This window comes from Gorilla gorilla, chromosome 3 (genome assembly GCF_029281585.2).
Source record: "Gorilla gorilla gorilla isolate KB3781 chromosome 3, NHGRI_mGorGor1-v2.1_pri, whole genome shotgun sequence".
Classification (NCBI taxonomy): domain Eukaryota; kingdom Metazoa; phylum Chordata; class Mammalia; order Primates; family Hominidae; genus Gorilla; species Gorilla gorilla.
Genome location: NC_073227.2, coordinates 180,329,846 through 180,355,669, shown reverse-complemented (window position 1 = coordinate 180,355,669; position 25,824 = coordinate 180,329,846). Strand labels below are relative to the sequence as shown.

At 35.7% G+C, this 25,824-nt stretch overlaps 1 protein-coding gene across 18 annotated transcripts in view; it reads right to left on the bottom strand.

The window, feature by feature from the left end:
* RAPGEF2 (Rap guanine nucleotide exchange factor 2) overlaps positions 1-25,824 on the bottom strand; it is a 253,188-nt gene that overhangs the window by 20,990 nt on the left and 206,374 nt on the right. For all 18 annotated transcript variants that reach the window (XM_031010191.3, XM_031010192.3, XM_031010193.3 and 15 more), the window contains 10 exons: positions 24,105-24,282; positions 16,397-16,533; positions 15,257-15,415; positions 8,867-9,019; positions 8,374-8,538; positions 7,334-7,441; positions 7,040-7,243; positions 6,835-6,943; positions 6,172-6,418; positions 636-793 (listed from right to left, as the gene is read on the bottom strand). In XM_031010191.3, the coding sequence (XP_030866051.1) occupies positions 636-793; positions 6,172-6,418; positions 6,835-6,943; positions 7,040-7,243; positions 7,334-7,441; positions 8,374-8,538; positions 8,867-9,019; positions 15,257-15,415; positions 16,397-16,533; positions 24,105-24,282 (1,618 nt within the window). The remainder of the gene's footprint in view (positions 1-635; positions 794-6,171; positions 6,419-6,834; positions 6,944-7,039; positions 7,244-7,333; positions 7,442-8,373; positions 8,539-8,866; positions 9,020-15,256; positions 15,416-16,396; positions 16,534-24,104; positions 24,283-25,824) is intronic.

Here is a 25,824-nt window from a genome sequence, read left to right as displayed (position 1 = left end):
GGGAAAGAAAAATCACACACATAAGTAGAAAGAATTTTAATATATGGCAATGCAATTAAGCAAAGTAATCAGAAAAAAGCTCCTTAAGAAAAAGCAATGCTGAACTTTTACCTCTCCCTTACTCTAGGTCTTCCTCAAAGAATCAATCTACATGCTGTTTTGCTGCAAGAACACACCTTTCCCTAAAGATAACAGATTGAACTACAGACAGCTGCAAGCACATCAGTACACAACAGCAGCACTCAAGACTGTCATACTGGCATCAAAGAAATAAAATTTAAATCCAGAGTTAATCTTTATTGTATTGAAAAGTCCATTAATTAGACCTAAAATATGCCTCTTACTCTATTTGATATGATTTAGTAATCATGGCATGGGATGTGTTATCTTCGTTTTATGAAAGAAGAAACAAGTTCAGACAGATAATTTGCCTATGGCCATATAAAAATACTCTGCTGAATGTAAAGAGAACTGGTTCCAACACCTGATTTCAAAATCTTGAAGTTTAAGTTTCATCCTTACTCAGCATCTGATATAATCCATGCCAAATGAAGAGAGATACATATAATATGACCATTACATTAGAAATAAAAAGATAACTATAAGAAAACAAAAGAAGTGTTGGTGATACTCACCAGGAGTAGCACTGAAGTCTAAAATGCGATGATGTGACTGCAATAAATCAGGATTACTGGATGATAATGTTCCACTGACGGGCAATGCAGTTGGGATGTGCTTTGTCTGCCTTAATCCTACTATGCTGTCATCTTGAGACTGACCAATCCCAATATCACTGAACAAAGAGGAAAATTAGAAAATTATCAGCAAGTTAAAAAGTTGTACGTCATCACTATATAATAAACACAGACCAAAAACCATATTCCATTTTTTTTTTTTTTGCAGCTAATGTAAAAACACCATTAATAAATTTGGTTGAAAACTGCAAAAGCAACTACTGCTTAAGTGTACCCAACTCATTTTCCTGTTTTTGTTTTTTGTTTTTGTTTGTTTGTTTTTAGATATAGCATCTTGCTTTGTTGCTCAAGCTGGGCTTGAAACTCTTGGCCTCAAGTGATCCTCCTGCCGTGGCCTCCCAAAGTGCTAGGATTACAGGCATGAGTCACAGCACCCAGCCTCATTTTGCTGTTTCTTAAGTGTATAGTATGTTTCTCTAAAACCTATGGTTTTTCTTTTTTTTTTTTTTTTTTTTTTTTGAGATGGAGTCTCACTCTGTCACCCAGGCTGGAGTGCAGTGGTGTGATCTCGGCTCATTGCAAGCTCCACCTCCCAGGTTCATGCCATTCTCCTGCCTCAGCCTCCCGACTAGCTGGGACTACAGGCGTCCGCCACCATGCCTGGCTAATTTTTTTGTATTTTGAGTAGAGATGGGGTTTCACCATGTTAGCCAGGATGGTCTCGATTTCCTGACCTCATGATCCACCCGTCTTGGCCTCCCAAAGTGCTGGGATTACAGGCGTGAGCCACCGCGCCTGGCCAAACCTATGGTTTTTCTAAGTAGATAAGCCATAAAAAATATTAGTAGTTTCTCAGCACACAAATATATTTAAAAAAAAATAAGCTCTAGTTTCTGATGGAAATGGATTTAAGAAAAAGCACATTAAAAAGAATACATTTGTCTCACTCAACTGATAGTTCTGCATCAGAATGATAAATTATTTTATAATCTGACCTTCAATAGTTGAAGAAATTGGGTAAAATGAAAACAGAAGGAAAAAAATCCAAAGTGTCCTAATTTTATTCTCGATGTTTTAGAGAAAAAATGAGATCACTATGGAGTCAAACGTAAGGAGACTGACACAGACATTATTTCTTGATTATACAGAGCATAAAAAAACAGTGGTGCATGGTGACATTTCCTAGCATCAAAGAAAAGCCAACAGAAATCCAATGACTCACTTTTAATTCTCTGATCAAAATTTCTAGCTACATAAATTTAAGTATCCAGAGAAATACTGGTTATTATCGACAGTGACAAACTCATTCCCATTTATAAAACGCCTGTTACTGTGAACTCTTGAAACATGATTTAATAATATGTAAAAACTATTTCTAGATTTGAAGGGTCAACTGTTTCCAAAACAAAAACTCAAATAAAGCAATAAGCAAACATACACAGAAATAACTGGGGTCACAAGAAAATGGTTATAGCTCAGACTAGTTTCTATAAACACCTTGAAATAAGAGGAAAATTATATTAAAGTTGGAATATAAACTAAGGTGTCATAAATAAAATGAAGAAATTTAGCATTTATTAGTCTTTTCATACATTAGGGCTTGATCATAATAACTACTATTTTTAATGACTATGCTAAAAAATAACATTTCTTCCCTTTACTTTTTTTTTTGAAAATGGAAATTATAAAGGTAAATAAGGGCAAAAACATTTTTTAAAGACAAAAATTAAAACTAGAGACAATTTCACATTATACGAAAAAGACACTTGCACACATTTTGTTTAGAGCAGCACAATTCACAACTGCAAAAACATGGAAGCAACCTAAGTGCACATCGACTAATGAGTGGATAAAGAAAATGCGTTTATAGCTACACCACAGAATATTACTCAGCCATAAAAAGGAACAAAATTATGTATTTTGCAGCAACTTGGATGGAGCTGTTGGTCATTATTCTAAGTGATACAATGGTGGAAAACCAAAATCCCTATGTTCTCACTTGTAAGTGGGAGCTAAGCTATGAGTAGGCAAAGGCATACTGAGTGATACAATGGACTCTGGAGACTCAGAAGGGGAAGGGTGAGGTTGGGGCCAGGATTAAACAAAGTTACACATTAGGTACAATGTATACTAATTGGGTGATGGGTGCACTAAAATCCCAGAATTCACCACCACTATATAATTCACCCATGTAACAAAAAACCACGTGTACCCCAAAAGCTACTGAAATAAAAATTAAAAAAAAAAAAAAACAATTTCAGTGTGAATTATTTCAAATTCATAGGTCAGTCTGGGACAAAATTAAATTTCTATTTAATCATATGACAGGCTTAAAGACTAAAAGTATTAATATTCTGTAAAAGATGAAAACTTTTACGTTAGTGGAATTTTATTTTTCAATCATATAAAGCAGTCTCTGCCAAAAACCTGCTATGTAATACATGACACGAGATCATTACTATGAGCTCAGGACAAAGCATAGCTGGCTGGGCCACTCCGGCACAAAAGGCTACAAATATTAGCATCTTGCAGGCACACTCAACCTTTTTTTTTTTTTTTTGAGACGGAGTCTCGCTCTGTCACCCAGGCTGTAGTGCAGTGGCACAATCTCGGCTCACTGCAAGCTCCGCCTCCCGGGTTCACGCCATTCTCCTGCCTCAGCCTCTTCGAGTAGCTGGGACTACAGGCGTCCGCCACCACGCCCGGCTAGTTTTTTGTATTTTTAGTAGAGACGGGGTTTCACCGTGGTCTCGATCTCCTGACCTCGTGATCCACCCACCTTGGCCTCCCAAAGTGCTGAGATTACAAGCGTGAGCCACCGCGCACTCATCTTTCGATCTTCGCTGGTTTTATAGTGTGCTGACTTACTCCTTCTTGTCTCTGAGTTCATTAGTCTTTTTCTACTTACTTGGCAACCAAATCTGAATTCTGGGAGCTCATGCCCCATCTTCTCCTTCCTCTCTATGCACATCACCTGATTGTGCCTACCTTGCCAATTTACCATTATCTAGCATCTTAGCTTCTCTAAGGCTGATAACGTTTGAGGAAAAAACTCAACAGTATACTATATCTAGACTTCTCTAATTGCTAGTTTAGTAGCTTTGTCAAAAAAAAAAATCTTCATACACAAATGATAATTTATAGAAAAATTTAATAGCTAGTATAGTATAAATCAAGTCTGTTACCAATATGATAGATCCTACAGCTTTGTGAAACTTCCTTTAATTATTTTTTCTTTTCAATTGCATTACACATATGATTTCAAATAATTTTCATGATAAATCTTTAAATGAGCCATATATTTTCCTAAATACAAATTATTTAAGATGTTTCCTCAGTGTTTTAAAATCAACACATCTAATCATTCTTTTTCTTTTCCCTTGTCTAGCTTTTGAGTATTTCTAAATACACATAGAACAAAATTAGACATGGTATTCTCATATTGTGTTCCTTTCCAACATCCAGTATTGCTGATGGATTATCTCCCAGTTCTTACATGTCACATTTCTATTTATACTTGCCAGGGTCATATGAACTTTTTTTAAAGGTTCTTATTTAACTCATGGTCAAATATGACTCTAAGATCTTTTTTTGTTATTGTGCTGTTAATAATTCTGCATTTAGGACTGGGTGTGGTGGCTCATGCCTGTAATCCCAGCACTTTGAGAAGCCCAGGTGGGTGGATCATTTGAGGACAGGAGATCGAGACCAGCCTGGCCAAACAGCAAAATCTTGTCTCTACTAAAAATAAAAAAAATTAGCCGAGCATGGTGGTGCACACCTGTAATCCCAGCTACTCAGGAGGCTAAGGAATGAGAATTGCTTGAGCTCAGGAGGTGGAGGTTGCAGTGAGCAGATCACAGCAATTGCACTCCAGCCTAGCTGACAGAGCGAGACTCTGTCTCAAAAAAATAATTTAAAAAATCTGCATTTAGGTAATTTATTTTTTCATCCATTTAAAAATAAGGTTTTCATCAACAAGCGTTATTTTTAAAATTGATTCTTATTTTCTGTAAATGCCAGGTGCCCTAATCCATTGTCTCGTAGAAACTTACTCAATATAAATATCCTCTTGAGCCTATAAATACTACTCACTGCTTATCCTTAGGACTCTGCTATAGAAGACTTCTTCAGCTGATACAAAACCACCAATCATTACTCTATAGTTTAATTGGGACAACTCAACCAATCAATAGTATATTTTAAATCACATTTTTCTAATCTGTGGATGAAAATTTAATCTGAAATGGAGTTTTCTTAAAAAAGACCTGAAACGGAATTTTTTTAAAAAAGAAAAAAGTGTTTGATATAGTCCTGCATATCTACTGCATGTCTTTAGACCCATTAAATTATCAAAGCAAGAAATTATATGTTTTAAAGTTATTATCTAACATTGTAGTTTGGGGACTATATAACTAAATGTGGCACAGTGAGAAATGGCTGACAGTAACCAAGTTTTATAAAACATTCCTAGACTCAAGAAGGAACTAAAATGAAGAAGTAAGCAAGCAAACAAGCAAGCTTAAAAAGCATCAGAAATACCTGCAATTTTGTCTAGCCTGGCTGAGCTCCTGGCATAAATAAATAACCAACAAGAAATTCAAGAATACACCTGACATTCTGACTACTAAGTTGACTGGGAAAAATGAAAGGAGTTCTGTGCTTGGCTGTTGATGCCTTGACAGTAATTAAATAACTGAAAATAGAAGAGAGAGGGGAAAACAGAGAATGATAGGGATGAATAATGGCAACTGGATAAAGCAATGATTTGATTGGTAAAGAGCACATGCTGTTGGTAAAGAAGATACCCAGAAACAAAATACAGTAGAAAAAGCAACTCTAAATCATGATGGAGGAGACAGGAGGCAAACACGCTTTTAAAAAGTCCAAATCTGCACCTGGGCGCAGTGGCTCACACCTGCAACCCCAGCACTTTGGGAGGCCGAGGCAGGTGGATCATGAGGTCAGGAGTTCAAGACCAGCCTGGCCAAGATGGTGAAACCCCGTCTCTACTAAAAATACAAAAATTAGCCAGGCGCAGTGGCAGGCACCTGTAATCCCAGCTACTCGGGAGACTGAAGCAGGAGAATCACTTGAACCTGGGCGGCAGAGGTTGCAGTGAGCCGAGATCGCGCCACTGCACTCCAGCCTGGGCAATAAGAGTGAGACTCTTTCTCAAAATAAATAAATAAATAAATAAATAAAAATTAAAAAATAAACTAAAAAGTCCAAACCCCCAAAAAATAGTTCAAATGAGGAAATGCTAAACTATCTATAAAGAAGATTGGGAGTAGCCAAATAAGTGGCAAAAACGAGATTAAAACAAATTTGATTGTTTAATACTGCTTCCAAAATAGCTCAGTCATAAAAACCTAGAACAGTTTTCAGACTCATGCAAACATTAATTACATCACTATCTTTGCATATCATTTTAACAAAATAAAATAATGCACAGAAGACATATGCAGATGCTTACTTGTATGGTTTCTGTGGCAAGATACTGATCCGAGTCTTGTCGAGTATCTTTTTCAGCTTGTTCCTTCCTCCCACGGTGTTGGCTTTACTTTTTTTGTTCACTTTTTCAAGTCCTATCACCTGTTCTACATCTACAGCAAGATCTGGAATGGAGTAGCGACTGGCCTTTTTAATGTCACCAATTTTAGGAAGGTGGGGGGCACCATTTCTTTTCTCTTCTGACAATCTTGTTAGAAGTTCTTTAAATACTAAAATAAATGAAAACAGAAACACCCCGTAATGGCAATTATAAGATATCTGAACAATTCTAAGGTAATTGTGGAACTTGGAAATATATGAAAAGTACAGACTTCAGTTATCAAAACTGTAAACCTGCAGAAAAACAATATCACACAGTAAACGAATCACGCCAAATCTGCTTGGTATGTTGCTCTATCAAAATAAGTTTAAAAAGAGTAGTATACTCTTTACGGTTATTTTAGTATTTATCAATAAAAGATTTCAGTTATCAATAAAGACAGATTAAAAATATTTTTTATGGTCAAGTCAATAGTTTTTATTTAGATCTAATCTATGCTTTTACCATATATGCTTTCTTATGATGTTTGAAATACTAAAAAACAAGGCCAAAAGGAGAAAAATGAAGAGTATGCAAAATACTTACCAAATAAATTGGTTTTCACAGTGATAGATAAATGTGTGTTATTTCTAAGAATTTCCATGGCTTTTGACAGCTGAATGTTTTCAAAGTTTTGGCCATTTACTTCTAATATCTAAAAATGAAATTATAAAATGTATCAAAATTGACTGAAAAAAAAAAAAAACCAGACACCAAAATTCACCCTTAAATGAGTTTAGAAATGGCATACCTGATCCCCCCGTTTCAAGCCTGCTTCAGTTGCTTTGCTACCTGAATCTACACTGTCAACAAAGATTCCAAATCCCTTCTCAGAGCCTCCAAGTAAGATAAAAGGCAAAGGAGCTTCTCGGGATGGTTTTGTTAACGTCATCAATCTTCTTTTTGCTTTAGCAGCACACGCGATATTCAACAGCCTTAGGTGTCCACCCATTTTCTTTAAGAGTTCAGAAACAGTAGTGTCAACTCAAAAACAGGCTGAATAAAATGAACTTTAAGCTGATTTAAAAAAATACACAAATATTACCTCTCTTTCCAGATTGTTTTCAAATTCTTCTAAAAATCGAGTCATTGCAGGATCTCCTTCAAAGTCATTGAAGTGATTATTTACCCACAATAATACTACCCGTGTAACCTGAAAAGTCAATTATTTTCAATAAGTTTCCTTTTTAGTGCCAAAAATGTGATTAAAATCATTCCAGAAAAGATATCCAACTTTCAAACAATTTACCTAATAATAATAAACAGGAAAATAAATTAACAATAATAAAATCTTAAATGAGGATGACCTTCTGAAAATGAGTATTTTTACTTTGAATATAGACTTCATGTTGCTTTGCCAGGAAAGGTTCTGAGTCTGTGAAGGTATTTAACTTAAAACTTGTCTAACTTTCAAAATGCATTTGAAACAGATCAAAATAAAAGCAAAGGTGTAATAAAACAAAAATCAGCTAATACAAAAGACAGAAACTAGAAAGTCAAGGTAGAAGAACAGACTGGACAAAGAGAATCAATGCTATTAAGCCTAGAAAGCTCTGTAAGGGTGCAGAATATAAAAGGAAGGAGATAAGACAACGTAGTTTATCATCCAATCTGGCCTTAGAGCTCTCAAGAGCTCTAGATGGTCTCCTTAGAATTATAATCCTGGGGCCTACAGAGAGTGATGACTGTCATGAAACGCTGCTCTGGTGCCTATTTAAAAACTGTAACTTTTATCTGGTGTACACTTACTACCAAACTAGAAAATGTAGATTCCTATGGAATCTAGATGTTTATGTTTTAACACACTCCCAACAGAACTTAAAAAAATGTTTAAACATTTGGTGGCCAATTTATTGGCCTTTGTGTTTAAAGAAGGCTGAACTAATATTTTGTTCATATTTCTAAGGCTGAACTAATATTTTGTATCACCTTTTTTTTTGTTTTTTGTTTTTTTTTTGCTTAAGAATTACATTCTCCTATTTCATTACATTAATCTGGACATAATTGCTGTGACAAATATACACATTAAAGTATCTTTAGGTTTACATTTCATATTTAAGAGACAAAATAGAATATATTTCCAACCTTATCCCTGAGGCTCGGGTCATTAAACCACTCCAATAACTTTTTGCCCACTTCCATTGGGCTAGAAAGAAAAGTCCTATAGGTCAACAGAAAGTCTTCTATGAATGTTGGATCTACTACTGAATGCTCTTCCACCAAATGCATTGTTAACCTTTCTGAGGTACCCTGTAACAAAGAAAAGGTTTAATCACTATATATATATATATACACACACACACACACACACATATACATACACACACACACACACACATATGACATTTATATGGTACTGGGATTTCAAACATTCAACATAAAATGAATTGGATAGTAACACAGTTAACAATTAATGAAACTGCTATTCACCAGGAGATCATACATAAACATTTTTCACAACTGATAACCTTTAAGAGATAGGCCTAAAAATGAAAAAAAATCCTAAACTGCCACAACCAATACTACCAAAAAAAATTCCTTTCCTTGGGAAGGAGGAGTGGTCCTGTGTCCTACCTACCTTGATGACAATGTGTCCCTTTCTTGTTCCAGTTCGATCAAGTTCTCGGTGTTCTTTCACCATAACAATCTCTCCTTCCTCTTCAACTTTTTGCATGTTCTTTTCTACTTGGTTGAGAATACGGCAGTAATCTTGCTGGGCTATGCAGACAAACTGGAATAAAACATAAGTCACATGTTAATGATAAAGTGCTTGCAAAAGACCTAGCAGTACTAATAATTCAGTGTTTTAATTATTTAAAACTGACATTTTTCCCTGTGTCTTTCCCATACTTTCTAAATTAATGCTGTAATGAACCTTAATCAGACTTCTCTACTTTTAATGTATTTCTTCCTTGGTCAAGAAAAGTTTCATTTTTAGAATACTTATATGTATTTTACATTCAAAATCCTAACAATCTTAAAAATCAAAAGACAAAATTAGAAGATAGCTTTTTCATGCTTCTTTCACAATTAAAAAACACTGCAGTGCGGGGAGTGGAATTGTAGGAGAATAGATGTAAAAACTTAATTATCATTTAGTGAATTAAAAGAATTTGAAAAAGCAACAATTTTTGAATAAGAATGATTTTAATGAAAGATACAGACACTCAAAGATACCTATGGAGTAGATATATTAATTTGCTAATTATATTGATGAAACACCATTTTAGAAAGCTTGTTCAAAGAAGGTCAGAACACAAACCACATATGTGTTATAGCTCAAAACATTATCCTTATAACTGGTATTAAGGGTAATCCTTGCTCTTAAAGAAAAAGCTAAAAATCTGCATATGAAGTCATTACTCTCCCTGACCCCAAATAAAAAAAATTTCAGAGCTTAGGGCAAACCACTTAAGAAATTACATTTCTTAGAAGTTTTAAAGAAAGTTAAGAATGAATGATAGAAATCACTTATTATAGAAATTAACTAGAGGTCAGTGAGGAGACAAGAGATCATTTGGAAATGGAAAGAAGCATGGTATTTCTTTTCCTCCTTTAATGTGAAGATGAAAAAGGAGGTGGTTAAATTATATTGTAAATAAGATAAAATATGATGCAACCACCTGAAATCATGATTTCATAGGGCATTTAGAGCTCTGATAATACATTATCTTTTTATATTGCTCATATTAATTTTTTAAAAAAGATACTATACTAAATATTACGATAATCATAATGACAACATCATCATCACCACCATCACCATCACCATCACACTGTGGCAGCCTTATGGAACTTTTTCAATTCATCCTCCTAATCAAACCATGAGGAAGGTGCTATTATCCCAACTGTACAGATGAGTAAACAGCCCGATGTCTCATAACTACATGCTGGCCATTTTAAAATAAATTATACATGCACATCAAAATCTTGGAGGGAAATAAACTGTTAATATTATTTCTGAGCAATGCAAATTATGAGCGACTTTCATTTTAGTATCTTTCTATATTTTTCATGCTTTCTGCATAATCAATAGATTTTAAGTAGAAGCAGCAGTTCATAAGAGGAACAGCATATTGCAGTATCATGTTTCTCCCAGAGTTGGCTAATCTCACTAGTTTTTCTATTAAGCATTTTGAAGCAAAAAGTTAAAAATCAAAAGATATAGGCTTTTTCTGTACTAGTAATTATGCATACTTTAATTATATTAAAAATACCTTTAGAGCTCTGATATTACATTTTTAAAAATATTGCTTATAGTATCACATTAATTTTATAAATAACCTGTTAACATTATTTCTGAGCAATTTCCTTAACACTGACCACAGGCGTGTAGTGTTTCAAAATACATGATCCTTAGTTTCTTATCTAAAAAATATTTCTTTGTACACAGCAGCAAAATTATTCCCAAATACATATAAGAGATTTAGAATGGGTTTATTTCCAAATAATTCTAGGTGTTCTTTCTTGTGCTCAGTTTTAGAGAACATAATTAAATACTCATTTTCTCATTTATCTTCTAAAAAAGAAATACATCCCTGAATTCAACTGAATAAGTAGATATAAGGGAAAAATGCTTTATGAAGAGAAATGTACTAAAATTAATCTTGACTACAGACTTTTTTAAATTAGAATACATTTGATTTGAAATTCTTAGTGTCTAGACAGACATTTTGGCATTTATTCTATAGCAAGCTGGAACACCATCCAAAAAGGAAAAAAAAAAATCCCAAACTGAATTTCTAATATGGTCATATAGAACTGGTACCTTAAAAGAAATACATTTTACTTGAAAATATTTATCTTTTTTAAATAAGCAACTTATTTTTGCTATAACAAATTTATAGATCTAATATGAAATCCACAGGTAACATTTAATTTTAACTAATATGATGAAGTCAGTTGAAAATCTTTGAGTTTTTTTTTTTTTGAGAGAGAGAATCTCACTCTATCGCCCAGGCTGGAGGGCAGTGGCGCGATCTCGGCTCACTGCAACCTCCGGCTCCTGGGTTCAAGTGATTCTCCTGCCTCAGCCTCCCGAGTAGCTGGGATTGTACAGGTGCGCACCACCATGCCCAGGTAATTTTTTTGTATTTTTAGTACAGACGGGATTTCACCAGGCTGGTCTCGAACTCCTGACCTCATGATCCACCTGCCTCGGCCTCCCAAGTGCTGGGATTACAGGCATGAGCCACCGTACCTGTTCAGAAAATCTCTGAATTGCTTTACTGAGGTTTTAAGTTTCTGTAAATCTCATGGGTTTCAAATTGCTGTAAGCCCATGAAAGTACTATATGATCTCAGTACCCTAGTATGAAATAAAAATTCAAGTAAGAATTCACTTATAAAAGTCAATGACAGTTTATATCATAGGATTATTTTCCTTTGGGCATGACATTATAATTTGTATTTAAGTAAAACATTACAGATGATGAATGAAATAAAACTAAACTTCAATCCACATGTAGTGTAATCAATTTTCAATTTATTCACAGCAAACTGTATTCTCATCCAAAACTGTTTCTTACATTCTAAATGCTATTAGAGCCTATGATTCCAGGAAGAGGTGAGTCTAACATAGATTTGCTTTAACAGGTGAGATCTATTTAAACTGGCACTTTGCAGTCTGTGAGGGAAATTCATACCTAATTGCGCACATAGGTATCCAAGTGTTCATTCCCCACTTGAAAGGTGGAGGGCAGGGCTAAGCAATGCCTGGGTGTCACTGGCAGGCCTAAGACACAGGCAGTGGAGAAGAAAACAAGGGAAAAGAATAAAGGGAGTAAGAGGGTAAAAGAGGAAATAAAGGGCAACAGGAGGAGGGAAAAAGAAAAGAAAGAGGTACATGTGGGTAATGGAAAACCATTACCAATTGCCTGGTACCATAGGGTGTGTAAATCAAGCTCTGAACTTTGTCCTTTCACACCAGACAGGGAGTAAGAATAGACACTGAAGTGGGAGAACTGGAAGAGAATATAAAGAAGGGACCCAGAGCAAAACAAGAGCTTGACCATATCATGGGATCCAAACAAATAAATCTTAAATTTAATCCATTCATCATTGTGTTCTTAGGCTTAACATGAGCTCAACCATCTTACTACAGAAACCCACATTCATTTTGGAACTCCCTGAAATATAAGATAATGATGGCAAAGCCTATGCAAAGTTGTTTTTTCTTGGTAAAGATAGCATCATTTTTGTTCATTTCACTCAATAACTTGCTTCCCTAAAATATGGTCAGTAAAATGATAGAAACTCATGGAGGCTATTTTATGCATGAATAAAAATATGGTTCTCACTGTTTCCTTTACTTCTCCCAACAAGGAGATGAGCTAACATTTGTATTTTCTGACAGATATATGACATTTTAACAGAAATACCTTAAAATGGTATCCCAAGCAAGTACTTACATTAAAATGCCAAAATTCATTCTCCATCCCTGTTTAAGGAATTCCTTAGGGATAAAATGCTAGGCCTAAGCAGATGAGTCAATGGAAGTATAAGAACGAAATCCCCGATTTAACATATTCCTTTTACAGTGGTGTGGAGTGTAGCAGAAAGGAAGATAGGGACTTTCTTTAGCAGGTATCTCACCCTTGACCCTCTTCATAATTAACTTCACACTAGGAGCTATATAGGAGTCTATATATCTTAATCAGAGTTTTCTTTTGAATTGGACTCTTCCCTGTTGACTATCTGGGTTTCCCACTAATCCCTCACTTTGTAAATAAATTAGATTATCTTCCCTAACATAACCCCTACTTCCTCTTCCTTTTCCAGAACTCCCAGATAAATAATGTTACCTGGTGCATTTGACATGACTTAAGCACTCTGTAATATTCAGTCATATAACATTTCAATCAATTATCCTGAAACAATTCTATGCCGCATATCATTTCAGTCTCATACTTACAAAATTTCTAACAAAAGGGTTTGGCTAATTAAGGGGTATTAATGCAATGGCTGAATTCTCAAAAAAACCAAACAAACTTTTACTTGCTCGTCAAGGACACACACTCTAACTCAAACACTATTGTAATTCCACTATGTAGAAGGGTTCAGGGAAGAACTGAGAAAATAGGAGACAGGAAAAGGCTTTAACAATTTGCTAGCTTGTTTTGACTCAGTTTAGTTTAGTTTTTTTTAAGAGTACAATTACAGAGCTGAAACAGCATATATAATTCCCTTTAAATGCCCATTCCCGCTAAATAAAGACTTCAATATTTACCATTTGTTTTCCTCTATTACACCACATAACTGAGAATTAACCATTTTGTTTTCCTCTCTTATACCATTTTGTTTTCCTCTATTATACAAAATAATTGGGAAGTAAATATATTTAGAATGCGTTTCTGGCATTACATATTTAAAACACTGAAGTCATAGCCTTATTTTTTTTTTCCTCTATGGTGCTCATGGACGGAATTAGCTGGTGGAATTATTTAGATTCTATAGATAAGATAATTTTATGTATAGGCATGGTCATTTTTCTTTTTAGTAAGTAAAATGCTTAAAATGAATATTTAAATGAGTGATACCATTTTACATTGACCAGACATTGTAAAAATTCAATTATGTTACTTTAAAATAAACTATATTCAGATGTTTTTCAAATTGCAGACTAATAAATACAAATGACAATTAGTTTAAGTCACATCATTTGGTTGTTTACATTTAATTTTGTTTCAGAGACAAATTCTTTTAGAAGATGTCATAAATTATAACACCTAATAATATCAAAAGTATCTAAAATGTATTTCTCTGTAATATAGTGGTTGCCAGTTAAATCAATCTAGTTTCACATTTGGCCTTAGTATTTTCTCTAGTCAATTATTAGATGCTTTTAAACATGAATATCAATAAAATATCAATACTGATACTATTTCTCTTTTGATATCAAGTATTTTCTTTTTATTAGCTATTATTTAACTAGCAAGTCATTCTACTGATTCACACTATGATTAATTTCCATGACTCTTCTAAAATCAATTTCTTACATGTATTTAAATAAAAACACTGCATAACTATTTCATATCACTTTTATTAATGTATTTACTTCATAATGTACATTTTACTTCCATATTTTGATGAGATTATTAATTACTGATGGCAATTTAAAAATACCATCCTTACATAACACTTTTTTTTTAGTCGAACACATAGTTATGTGCAGTTCAAGTAAAATGGAAATTAATTTTTACTTTTCTGGGGTGTTATAAGACTAAAAGTAATAGTTCCACATTAAAATCCTATTGGTGCCAGGCATGGTGGCTCACGCCTGTAATCCCAGCACTTTGGGAGGCTGAGGTGGGGGGATCACTTGAGGTCAGGAGTTTGAGACCAGCCTGGCCAACACGGCAAGACCCCGTCTCTACTAAAAATACAAAAAGGCCAGGCGTAGTGGCTCACACCTGTAATCCCAGCACTTTGGGAGGCTGAGGCAGGTGGATCACGAGGTCAGGAGTTCGAGACCAGGGTGGCCAATATGGTGAAACCCCATCTCTACTACAAATACAAAAATTAGGTGGGCATGGTGGTGCACGCCTGTAGTCCCAGCTGCTCGGGAGGATGAGGCAGGAGAATCGCTTGAACCCAGGAGGTGGAGGTTGCAGTTAGCTGAGATCGCGCCACTGCACTCCAGCCTGGGAGACAGAGACTCTGTCTCAAAAAAAAAAAAAGCCTCCCCAAAAAACCCGAAAATTAGGTGGATGTGGTGGCGAGTGCCTGTAATCCCAGCTACTTGGGAGGCTGAGGCAGGGGAATCACTAGAACTCAGGAGGCAGATGTTGCAGTGAGCCGAGATTGTGCCGCTGCACTCCAGCCTGGGTGACAGAACAATACTCTGTCTCAAAAAAAAAAAAAAAATTTATTTGTAAGATATTTATATAGGGAGAAAAATCTCATCACAATGGCATATAAGTGTTCTTTATTAAGAATAAAATATATATTTTTAATGATATATTTTATACCTGGCAGTCATCCACCTTTGTTCTCATCACTCCTTTCATGTATTCTTTGTCCATGGTAGGAGAGACACCAAAACTATTTCCCATGCACAGTATTTCTGCTTTTCCATCTGGATAAGTCACTTCCACAGATCCATTGAGAATCACTGACCAGGAGTCCAGCTAATCCAAAAAAAGAAAGACAAAGCAGAAAGTAACATCATGATCATACAGTTGTTAAGTGCTAGTATGGTCCCTAAAAATGAATTAGCAGATCTTCCATTTTGGAGATAAAACAAGTAACTCAAGTTTACTGTTTAACAAGTTCACAGAATAAGGAATAAAACACAGCCACATATCTACATATTTCCATATGCCTAGCACAGAATGTATATCATAATGCCCTTTTAATTTGACTTTGGATATTCTTCTCTAAAATGACACAAGGAAAAAAATTTCTCTGTCCCCCCAAAGCTCACGTAGGCAAAATGATCATCATTGCCTCAATGAGAATATCATTTTGTCTGACAAAATGCATTAAATTTATGAATATTTAAGATGCAAAAACTGAAAAGTTAATATATCAAAAACTTTCTATTTGCATATGAAATTCTGTAAATAATGGGAAATATAATGGATTTGGAATATAGTGACTCATATGGTTTGGCTCCGTGTCCCCACCCAAATCTCATCTTGAGTTATACTCCCATAATTCCCATGTGTTGTGGGAAGGACCCGGTGGCAGCTAATTTGAATCATGAGGGTGGTTTCCCCTATACTGTTCTCTTGGTAGTGAATAAGTCTCACAAGATCTGATGGTTTTATCAGGGGTCTCTGCTTTTGTATCTTCCTCATTTTTCCTCTTGCCGCTGCCATGTAAGAAGTGCCTTTCACCTCCTGCCATGATTCTGAGGCCTCCCCAGCCACGTGGAACTGTAAGTCCAATTAAACCTCTTTTTCTTCCCAGTCTCAGGTATTTCTTTATCAGCAGTGTGAAAATGGACTAATACAGTGACATAACAGGTGTACCATAATTCTTGAATTATTCAAACTTACTGTTGTTGGGTATTAAAAAGGAAAAAGTAAGAATTGGGGTTTTGTTCAATTGCTGTATTGAGATATCTTTAAGAAGAAACTTTTTAAGTGGTAGGAATAGTTACTCACCTCTTCACCATCATTTAACACTATGGTCCCTGCTCTTTCCACCACTGCGAACACCATCACAGCACAGAGTTCTCGCCTCACTGACATTGTCATATTGGCAAAAGCAGGCAACTGGTGCATAAATTCCAAGAGTTGTTCTGAAAAGCAGAAGACATACTTTGTAAAAACTACAACTTTTATTAAAAACAAGTGTTCAAAAAGAATGTTTTAGGGTCCTTTCTTTTTAAATGCCCTACAGTTTTGCTTATTGAAAAATACATCTCAAGTATCTTTAGCACCAGCTGAATTTCTTGCAGGTACACAAAGAATTCTGTCACTGTGGAAATGATGACTCTTACTTGTTGAATTAGAGGCAACAGTTTATATTGTAACTCCAGTTCTAATACCACTAAAGACATTACTAAACTTCAAATGGGAAATTTCTATTGTAAATGAGATATAAGGCTTATTATTATGAGAGTGAAAATGAAAGGTAGCTCTGAGAATTCTCCAAGTCAGTTGGTTCATTCCTGTGCCTTTTGGGCAGGTGAATGCCTAAAATAGTCAGCAGAAATAACTATATTTAATTCAAACATTCTAAGGAATATTTTCCATGGATCAAATCCATAAAAAAGATCAATTAAAAAATTAACGACATGATATGATAAATGAAAATGAAAACTGATACACCATTTTTTAGCCCACAAGTTGGCAAAAAAGGAAGTTTGATCGCTCTTCCTTCCTATGGGAATGCTGTGGAGAAACAGCTTACACCTTGGTAGGGTTCTAGCTGTTGATGTCACAGTCTCATCAAGTACTGGGTTTTCTATTTTTAAAAGTCCTGTGTTTTCTTATCATTCAGTAGCTTTACTAATTACACACTAAGTTCTTTCCTTACTCCTCACCATGGCTCTGTGAAGTGCGCTTTCTTTTTCATTTCATAGGGAGGAAACCAAGGCTCAGCATCAGCATCATATAATTAAGAGATGGCAAGACCAGGCGCGGTGCCTCGTGCCTGTAATCCTAACATTTTGGAAGGCTGAAGCAGGAGGATTGCTTGAGGCCAGGAGTTTAAGATCAGCCTGAGCAATGTGGCAAGACCCTATCTCTACAAAATATTTAAAAAATTAGCCATCTGTGGTGGTGCGTACCTATAGTCCTAGCTACTCAGGAGGCTGAGGTGGGAGGATTGCTTGAGCCCAAGAGTTTGAGGTTATAATGAACTGTGATTGTGACAATGTACTCCATAATGGGTGAAAGAGTGAGACTCTGTCTCTTAAAAAAAAAAAAAAAGTGGCAGTGACATGATTCAAGACCATCTGCTTCCAAAGGTCATGCTGGACTTTAAAGGGAGTGGTAAAGAGCACAGGGTGTATGTACATCAGATGTTTAAATGCTTACTAGTTGTATTACTTTGGACAAGGTGATTAACTTCCCTAAGTCATAGTTTTCTCACTTAAAAAGAAAAATACAATATGTGCTTTACTGGATAGCTGTGAGAATAAAATGCAATAAAGATGATAAAAGTCCGTGGCACAGAGTAAATACTCAATAAATGAGAACTGCTATTATTGTCATTATTATAATAGTCATGACATCATTCAAACTTTTGGCTAAATAAAAATCATACTAGATGTTTCTTGTACATAAGCAAACATTCCCTATGTACATTCCTTTTATCTGTTAAGATTTAGTGACAAATTTTATGTTCTTGGATACAGTTTATTAACTGCTAAAACAAAGCACAACAGAAAAATAGATTCTGTGAATATATTTTCCCAGATACAACATTTCTGGAAGGACAGACGGAGTGGTTTTCTCTGGCCCAGTTGGGCAATGGCATGTTCTGATTGGACTCTATGTCATCCCTCCTATATAAGACTTTTCATTACACAGGGGGGCTCTGGCAATAAGGAAAATGATAATGATAGGTGTACCCAAAGATTCTGTCCAATAGGACAATATTGCACAACCTGACTCAGATTTATGTGTCAAGAAATCACTTTACTTTTGCTACCAGTATTTTTTAAAAAATAAGTTAAACTATCAAAGCACATCAGTTATAGAAAGAATACGTTCTGTTTCATGAAACTTTTATTTCTGGAATGAGTAGGAGTGTCTGTGCTGTACCATAAAATGTATTTATTCCTGGAGAAGCAGTAAAGCAATTCTGAATACCATTGCAAGAGATGACCCATATCTATCATATATGGGAGGCAGGAATCATTGTTTTACCAATGCACTGACCTTTTGATTTGCATTATAAAGGCAAATGAACAAGTCATGGTCCTCTGAAGCACATTCCAGTTAATTCTGCAGCTTCCAGCCTCTGTTTTCTTTAGCCATCATCCCTCATGCCTCACCATAAACTATGACACTATTACCTATAGACCGTGCATTTTACTTTTTTCCATCCCTTGTAGTTGCTAAATTTCTTTGAACAAGCAAAGATTCATGGGTTTAAGAAAAATGTTGGCCAGAAATTGTCAGAAATGTTTTGAATTTAATATCTGTTTAGACAATAATAGAAGTCAAATAATTACCACATACATGATCAGAGAATAAAAAGTGGGAAGAAAATACAAAGTACCTTCACAAGTATTTGTTGTAATAATTTTAAAGTGCTTCGTGTAGACATATTGCGTGCTTTTTGGCAGACTCTTAATCTATTAGTGGGTCATGAGTTTAATTTGTGATATATAAGTAGCGGCTAGCATTAAAAAAAAAACCACAGGATAGAAGATATCTGCGTATCATATATTGTAAGAATAAAGGAGACAGAAAGATCAAATAGTAGATGTACATAATTATCCAGGCTCAGCTGAAAAACCAGAAATACATAAATGCTAAACCAGATGGCATCTAAGATTTCATTTTAAGATTTCAAGGATTCAATAATGGTATCACTGGTTTTTAGATAATTTCTATGCTATATTATACTAGATGATTGGAGCAATTTTTAAAAATAATGACCTATTTTATAACCAATCATAAATATATATGGCAGCAGTCTCCAACCTTTTTGGCACCAGGGGCAGGTTTCGTGAAAGACAATTTTTCCACTCTCGGTGGGTGCGGGCGGATAGTTTTGGGATGAAACTGTTCTGCCTCAGATCATCAAGCATTACAGTCTCATAAGGAGTGCACAACTTAGAACCCTTGCATATGCAGTTCACAGTAGGGTTTGCACTCTTATGAAACTAATGCTGCCACTGATTTGACAGGAGGTGGAGCTCAGGTGGTAATGCTCCCTCACCTTTCGCTCGCCTCCTGCTGTGCGGCCTAGTTCCTAACAGGTCAGGGACCAGTACCAGTCTGTGGCCCAGGGGTGGAGACTCCTGCTACAGGGGGCTCAAAACTCTGACAATGCCATAGGTATCATACAGACTTAAAAGGGCTTAGGATAGCCAAGAATTCAGAGCCTGGGATGGATACTAGGAAAATCCTCAGGACAAAGGAAAAGAAGCCACGGATGGGAGAAACAGGACAATTTTCTTTTGTATTTCTTAGAACAATCTATAGAATTATACCCTTACCTATTAGAATGATACACTATTATGACCTATCTAATGTTTATGGAAAAATATTAAGCTTTAAAAACATTTTATTTACAATGTACCATTAAAAAAAAAACAAATAATTAACTTATAGATACCAGAAGCTGAAGCCAATTCAGAAAATTAGCTTATCCTGGTTTGCTTGATACAATTTTATATAAGAAATGTTTTATTAATTTTTTTTAAAAACCCGGGGCTTGTTAAAAGAGATCAAAGTAGTCTTCTACTTTACTGTGTCAAACTCTCAAAACAAAAAAAATTTTTTTATAACTATTCAATAATGGAGTACCTACAAAGTTATGAGTTCCAGGGTAAAAATTAATATGATAAAGTCCCTTCCTTCAAAGTACTGAAACAAAACTATACCCAAGAAATCTATCAGAACCCAAAGGGAATTTTTTTCTTCCTGCAGCTCGCAAAAATATGTTCAAATATTAGCAATTTCATTTGATTCACCTTAAACACTCATGCACACACTCACATGCATGCACGTGGACATAATCTGTCCCTTTTTTTCAGGGGAAGAGGAAGTTGGGTAGGAAAAGAGGCATCTAGAGAAAACATCAATCATACAGATGTTTGTATTTTATATAAAGGGTGTCTATTTTAACTAAATCCTGGAGGATGAGTTGCATTTAACAAGAGCTAAACAGTTCTCACACCTATTTTATTTTCAGGGAAACAGAATACAAAATATTTCAAGGTCTTACACAGAACAAACAACACCCTTTAGGACTTGTTTAATGTCAGTGATTTATTGCTTTAAATAAATGTATATTTGATAGCTGCAAACATGATAATTGTCACTGCTTGCAAGTAAACTGGTATTCAAATAAATGCTACTCCCTGTAGCAATTATATTGACAAGCACTTTTTTTTTTTTTTAAAGATGGCTTTTTATTTATTTGTAGGAATCACTATGGCTGCTGCTTTCTAGAGATTCTGGGAAAGAGGGCTTCTCAGCTATCAACTGAAAGTCTTAAATTTCCAAGAATGACAGACATGTATTTTAATAATCAGCATTTTCTTCACAACTATTTTAAACTGAACAGATTCAAAAAAGATATATTAGTTTACAAAATGGTAACTTCCAAATCAATCTATTCATAGGCAACGTTTCACCTATTTTTTTTTTTAAAAGCACCTATGAGCAAAGATTCTGAATTGAAATGGTAAACTGAACACACTTCCAACTTACTTCTTTAAAACTACAGGGGATTAAAAAGAAATAAATTGGCAAGGGCAAAGAATGAGAACGTGAAATGCAATTTTGGACACTGGAAATCAGCTGAACATGTGGTATCGGACCCAAGAAAGTGAACAGGGAATTGGAGAGTGAAACCCGTTTTTAGAAATTGTAAATCAGATCAACATGCGATATCAGAAACAGGAAAAGTACAAACCTAAGTCTTCAGGGGGTGAAACAGAACCATTCCACTCAGGCCACTCCCCTGCTTCCATCAGCCCAGCCTCTACTTTACTCTTCTTCACTGCACTCACTGCCTGCAATCGGTTTACTTGTTCACTTGCTGATCACGCGTCTCCCCTAATAGACTGCAACAGAACAAGGACTTTTGCCCTTGTTCAGCACTGAGTGAGTTGCCAGGACTTAGAAAACTGCTTGGTATATAGAAGGTGCTCACCCACATTAGCTGAATGAATAAATAATAATTACCATACAATATTCATCTATAAAGAGTTAGCAATTCCATTCCCATAAATTATTTCAATTAAATTTTGAATGTCTAATCTAAGGTTTTGTTTTTTTTTTGCCTTTAATTTCCTAGAATATGTATATAGCTGAAATGGTGAAAGTTTTTCCTCATACATGTTTGTGTCACTCAAACTCATGTAACAAGCCACTCCACACCATCCTTTATCAATTCCAACAGATTCAGTTCATTTAATTGCCCTTCAAATATGTATTGGCCCAAGAGTTGGGGGAGTGGTACAACAGGCAAGCGAGGCTCAGGCAAGGGTGGCTATGGACCCTGGAACTCTCGTGGAAGGATGACTCTCAACGGAAGTTGCTCTCATTTCCAGTGTTCTAAGAAACAAGCCAGAGTCTGGGAAGCATACTCAAATCCAAAACAATTACTACACAACCAACTCTTGCTATGATGGAAAGGTGGATATAAAGCTACTTAAATTTTTAACCTCTGGGTACACTTAAAGTCATTGCAGCACAATTCATAATAGCAAAGACATGGAATCAACCTAAATTCCCATCAATGATAGAATGGATAAAGAAAATGTGGTAAATATACACCATGGAATACAATACAGCCATAAAAAGAACAAGATCATGTCCTTTGCAGGGACATGGATGGAGTTGGAGGCCATTATCCTTAGCAAACTAACAGAGGAACAAAAAACCAAATACTACATGTTTTTACCTGAAAGTGGGAGCTAAATGATGAGAACACATGAACACACAGAGGGGAACAACACACACTGGGGCCTTTCGGAAGGTTAGAGGGTGGGAGGAGGTGGAAGTTCAGGAAAAATTACTAATGGGTACTGCGGGCAGCAAGCCACCCAGGTGCCGAGGCAAGAGACCGAGGACATGAGCTGTTCCAGTATAATAAAATATAAAACAAGAATAGTTAGTTATACTAGATCTAGATTATAGACACGATTATATATAAATATCATTAATCATTAGTTAGTAGTACTTACTCTTTATTCCAATATTATAATAATCCTCGTTCTATAATCATAACCTAGGAAAAACCAGGCCATACAGAGATAGGAGCTGAGGGGACACAGTGACCAGAAGACAAGAGTGCGAGCCTTCTGTTATGCCCAGACAGGGCCACCAGAGGGCTCCTTGGTCTAGCAGTAACATCAGCATCTGGGAAGATGCCCGTTGCCAGGCGGACCATGGTCTAGCGGTAGCCTCAGTGTCACGGAAAAACACCGGCTACTTAGCAGACCGGCAAAGGGAGTCTCCCTTCCCCAGGGGGAGTTTAGAGAAGACTCTGCTCCTCCACCTCTTGTGGAGGGCCTGACATTAGTCAGGCTCGCCCGCAGTTATCCGGAGTCCTAACCGTCTCTCTGTGATCCTGTGCTTCAGTGGTCACGCTCCTAGTCCGCCTTCATGTTCCATCCTGTACACCTGGCTCTGCCTTCTAGATCGCAGCAGTAAATTAGTGAAAGTACTAAAAGTCTCAGATATGCAGAAATAATGGCATAAGCTGTCTTTCTCTTTGTCTCCTCTCTCTCTCTGCCTCGGCTGCTAGGCAGGGAAGGGCTCCCTGTCCAGTGGACACGTGACCCACATGGCCTTACCTATCATTGAAGATGACTCACACTCCTTATCCTGCCCCTTTGTTTTGTATCCAATAAATACCAGTGCAGCCTGGCATTCGGGGCCACTACCGGTTTCTGCAACTTGGTGGTAGTGGTCCCCCGGGCCCAAATGCCTTTTCTTTTATCTCTTTGTCTTGTGTCTTTATTTCTACACTCTCTCGTCTCCGCACATGGAGAGAGACCCACCGACCCTGTGGGGCTGGTCCCTACAGGGTACTAGGCTTAAAACCTGGGTGATGAAATAATCTATACAACAAACCCCCATGACACAGGTTTTCCTATGTAACAGACCTGCACTTGTACTCCTGAACATAAAATAAAAATTTTAAAAAAAAAAGACAAAAACAGCAAAAGAAAGAAAAAAAGTCTCAACCATCACACAGCCTATATGCCACTAACCTGACATTTTGCTGTCTCCTTCCACCCACTTGCGTCTTCACACAAAACCAGAGTAGAAGCAAATCATTGTGACAATTTTACCAACTGCCTTTATGTTTACATACAGAAAACATGAGCTTAATAAAAACAGTGCTCATGAGAAAATTAATAGAAGTAATACTGCTTGAAAGGCTCATTTTAACTTTTTTTTTTTGTCATAAACTAAGCTTAAGAAAGGGTTTATGTGGAAAGGGTTTACTAAGAAGTTTCATTCACATTATTATTTGTAGACTCCTGAAGGTAAGACTGAGTAAACCTAATTTTTTCCAATTTTTGTCCAACAAATACTACTGTTTATACAAAGGAAATTAATAAATTAATGATTTTTTAAAGCCTACTAGTCTTGGGCTCTATTTCATCAGACAATTTTGCCACTAAATCTTTTTAATTGCTCGTAGATTCATTTTCCTGTTCAAGCTTACCAATGTCGTCATCTGTCCGGTCAATTGGATCCTTCTCTAGGCAGTCTCTCACAATGTCCCTACTCATCAGAGGATCTGATGCTCTCTCAATGTCTTCTTCATCGTCGTCGTCCTCGGAATCCACTGCTGTTTCTGGCAACCCACTCAGGTCCATATCACCAGCCTCGCTTTCTGTGGCCTTAAGACACACACACAAAAATTAAAAACTATTTTAAGTAAATAAATCTTTGGGGCCCAAAGAAACAAGAGCAAGCCTCATTCAAAATAATGGTTTTGTTATATTTATTTTTCCATCCAACAACTATGTATGCACCAGAAACTACATATAACAATTACTTTAACAAAATATGAGTGATTCCACCTCCTATTAAATTTTTGGTCAGGAATAACAACTTTATCTCAGTAATTTTGATTTCTTATCCTAGCTGTCATATGGCATTTGAAACATAGTAGAATAAAGAAGAAAAAGATAGTATTTGTTTTCACTCCATTCTTCAAAGAGAATGGCTTAGGCTAACAGCTTAAGGGTGACAATTCTGAGCAATTCCTTTTGCAGAATAGGTGTGAATTTATTAATGCCAAGAAGCCTGGACCATTTTACCCCAATTAGACAGTCCTTATGGAAAAATGAGCCACAAATCAAAGGTAACTTGATAAATATGCAAGCGAAACATTAACAATTAGTTGGATTATCCCAATGACCACCATTAAACTATAAATCGAGAAACACTATAGGAGACCATACACGTAAAGGCAACATACTCTTTCTTCCCATTCATCAACACAGGTAATCACATCACTAAACTTCATGTTATCAAGATACCTGCAAATTTTCTAAGTCACTGGAGTCACACATTTCAAGATGGTCTCTTTTGTTGAACTAGCTCAATCCTAGAACAGTTATCCTTTCTAGGTCACCGTGTAGCCTTTTGTGACTATCATCTCAGCAATATGTATGTATATCTCATACAGATCTTATTTGACATTATATACCTAGACTTCAATTATCAGTTAAGCATAGTAAACATGAATTCAATTAAATATTAACTACATCAATCTTGAACAGAAGTGTTTTTCCAAATGAAATATTAAAATCTTGAAAACATCTTATTATACAATTATTAATTTTGTAGAAAACGTATATTACAAAGTTCAACTTCAAATCATAGCCCATACAATTCTCAAAGATAATACCTTTTTTAAGAAAAAACAAATATTTTTTAAAAGAAAGATAAAAATATAAAATACTGACTTTGATAATAATAATAAGCTAACACTAAATACTTACAATGTGTCAGGTACTGCTCTAATTGCTATGTATTTATTAACTCATCTAATCCTTAAAACAACCCTATAAAGTAAAAGCCATTATTAACTTTTATTATTCTCTTAACACTTACGTGAAGAGAAATAATTTTTCCAAGGTCATGCTGCTGATAAACTGTGGAATCAAGACTACAACCCAGGAATTCTGGCTTCAGAGTCTTAATCGCAATCTAATCTGTCTCTTTTTAACATTCACTGAATATGAATGTGGCTTATATAAGGATCTATCCTTTTCCTATAATTTAATATTTACAGAATAAATTGTGCTATTTTCTTTTTCTTTCTTTCTTTTTGTTTTTTTGAGACAGAGTCTTGCTCTGTTGCCCAGGCTGGAGTGCAATGGCACGATCTTGGCTCACTGCAACCTCTGCCTCCCAGATTCATGCAATTCTCA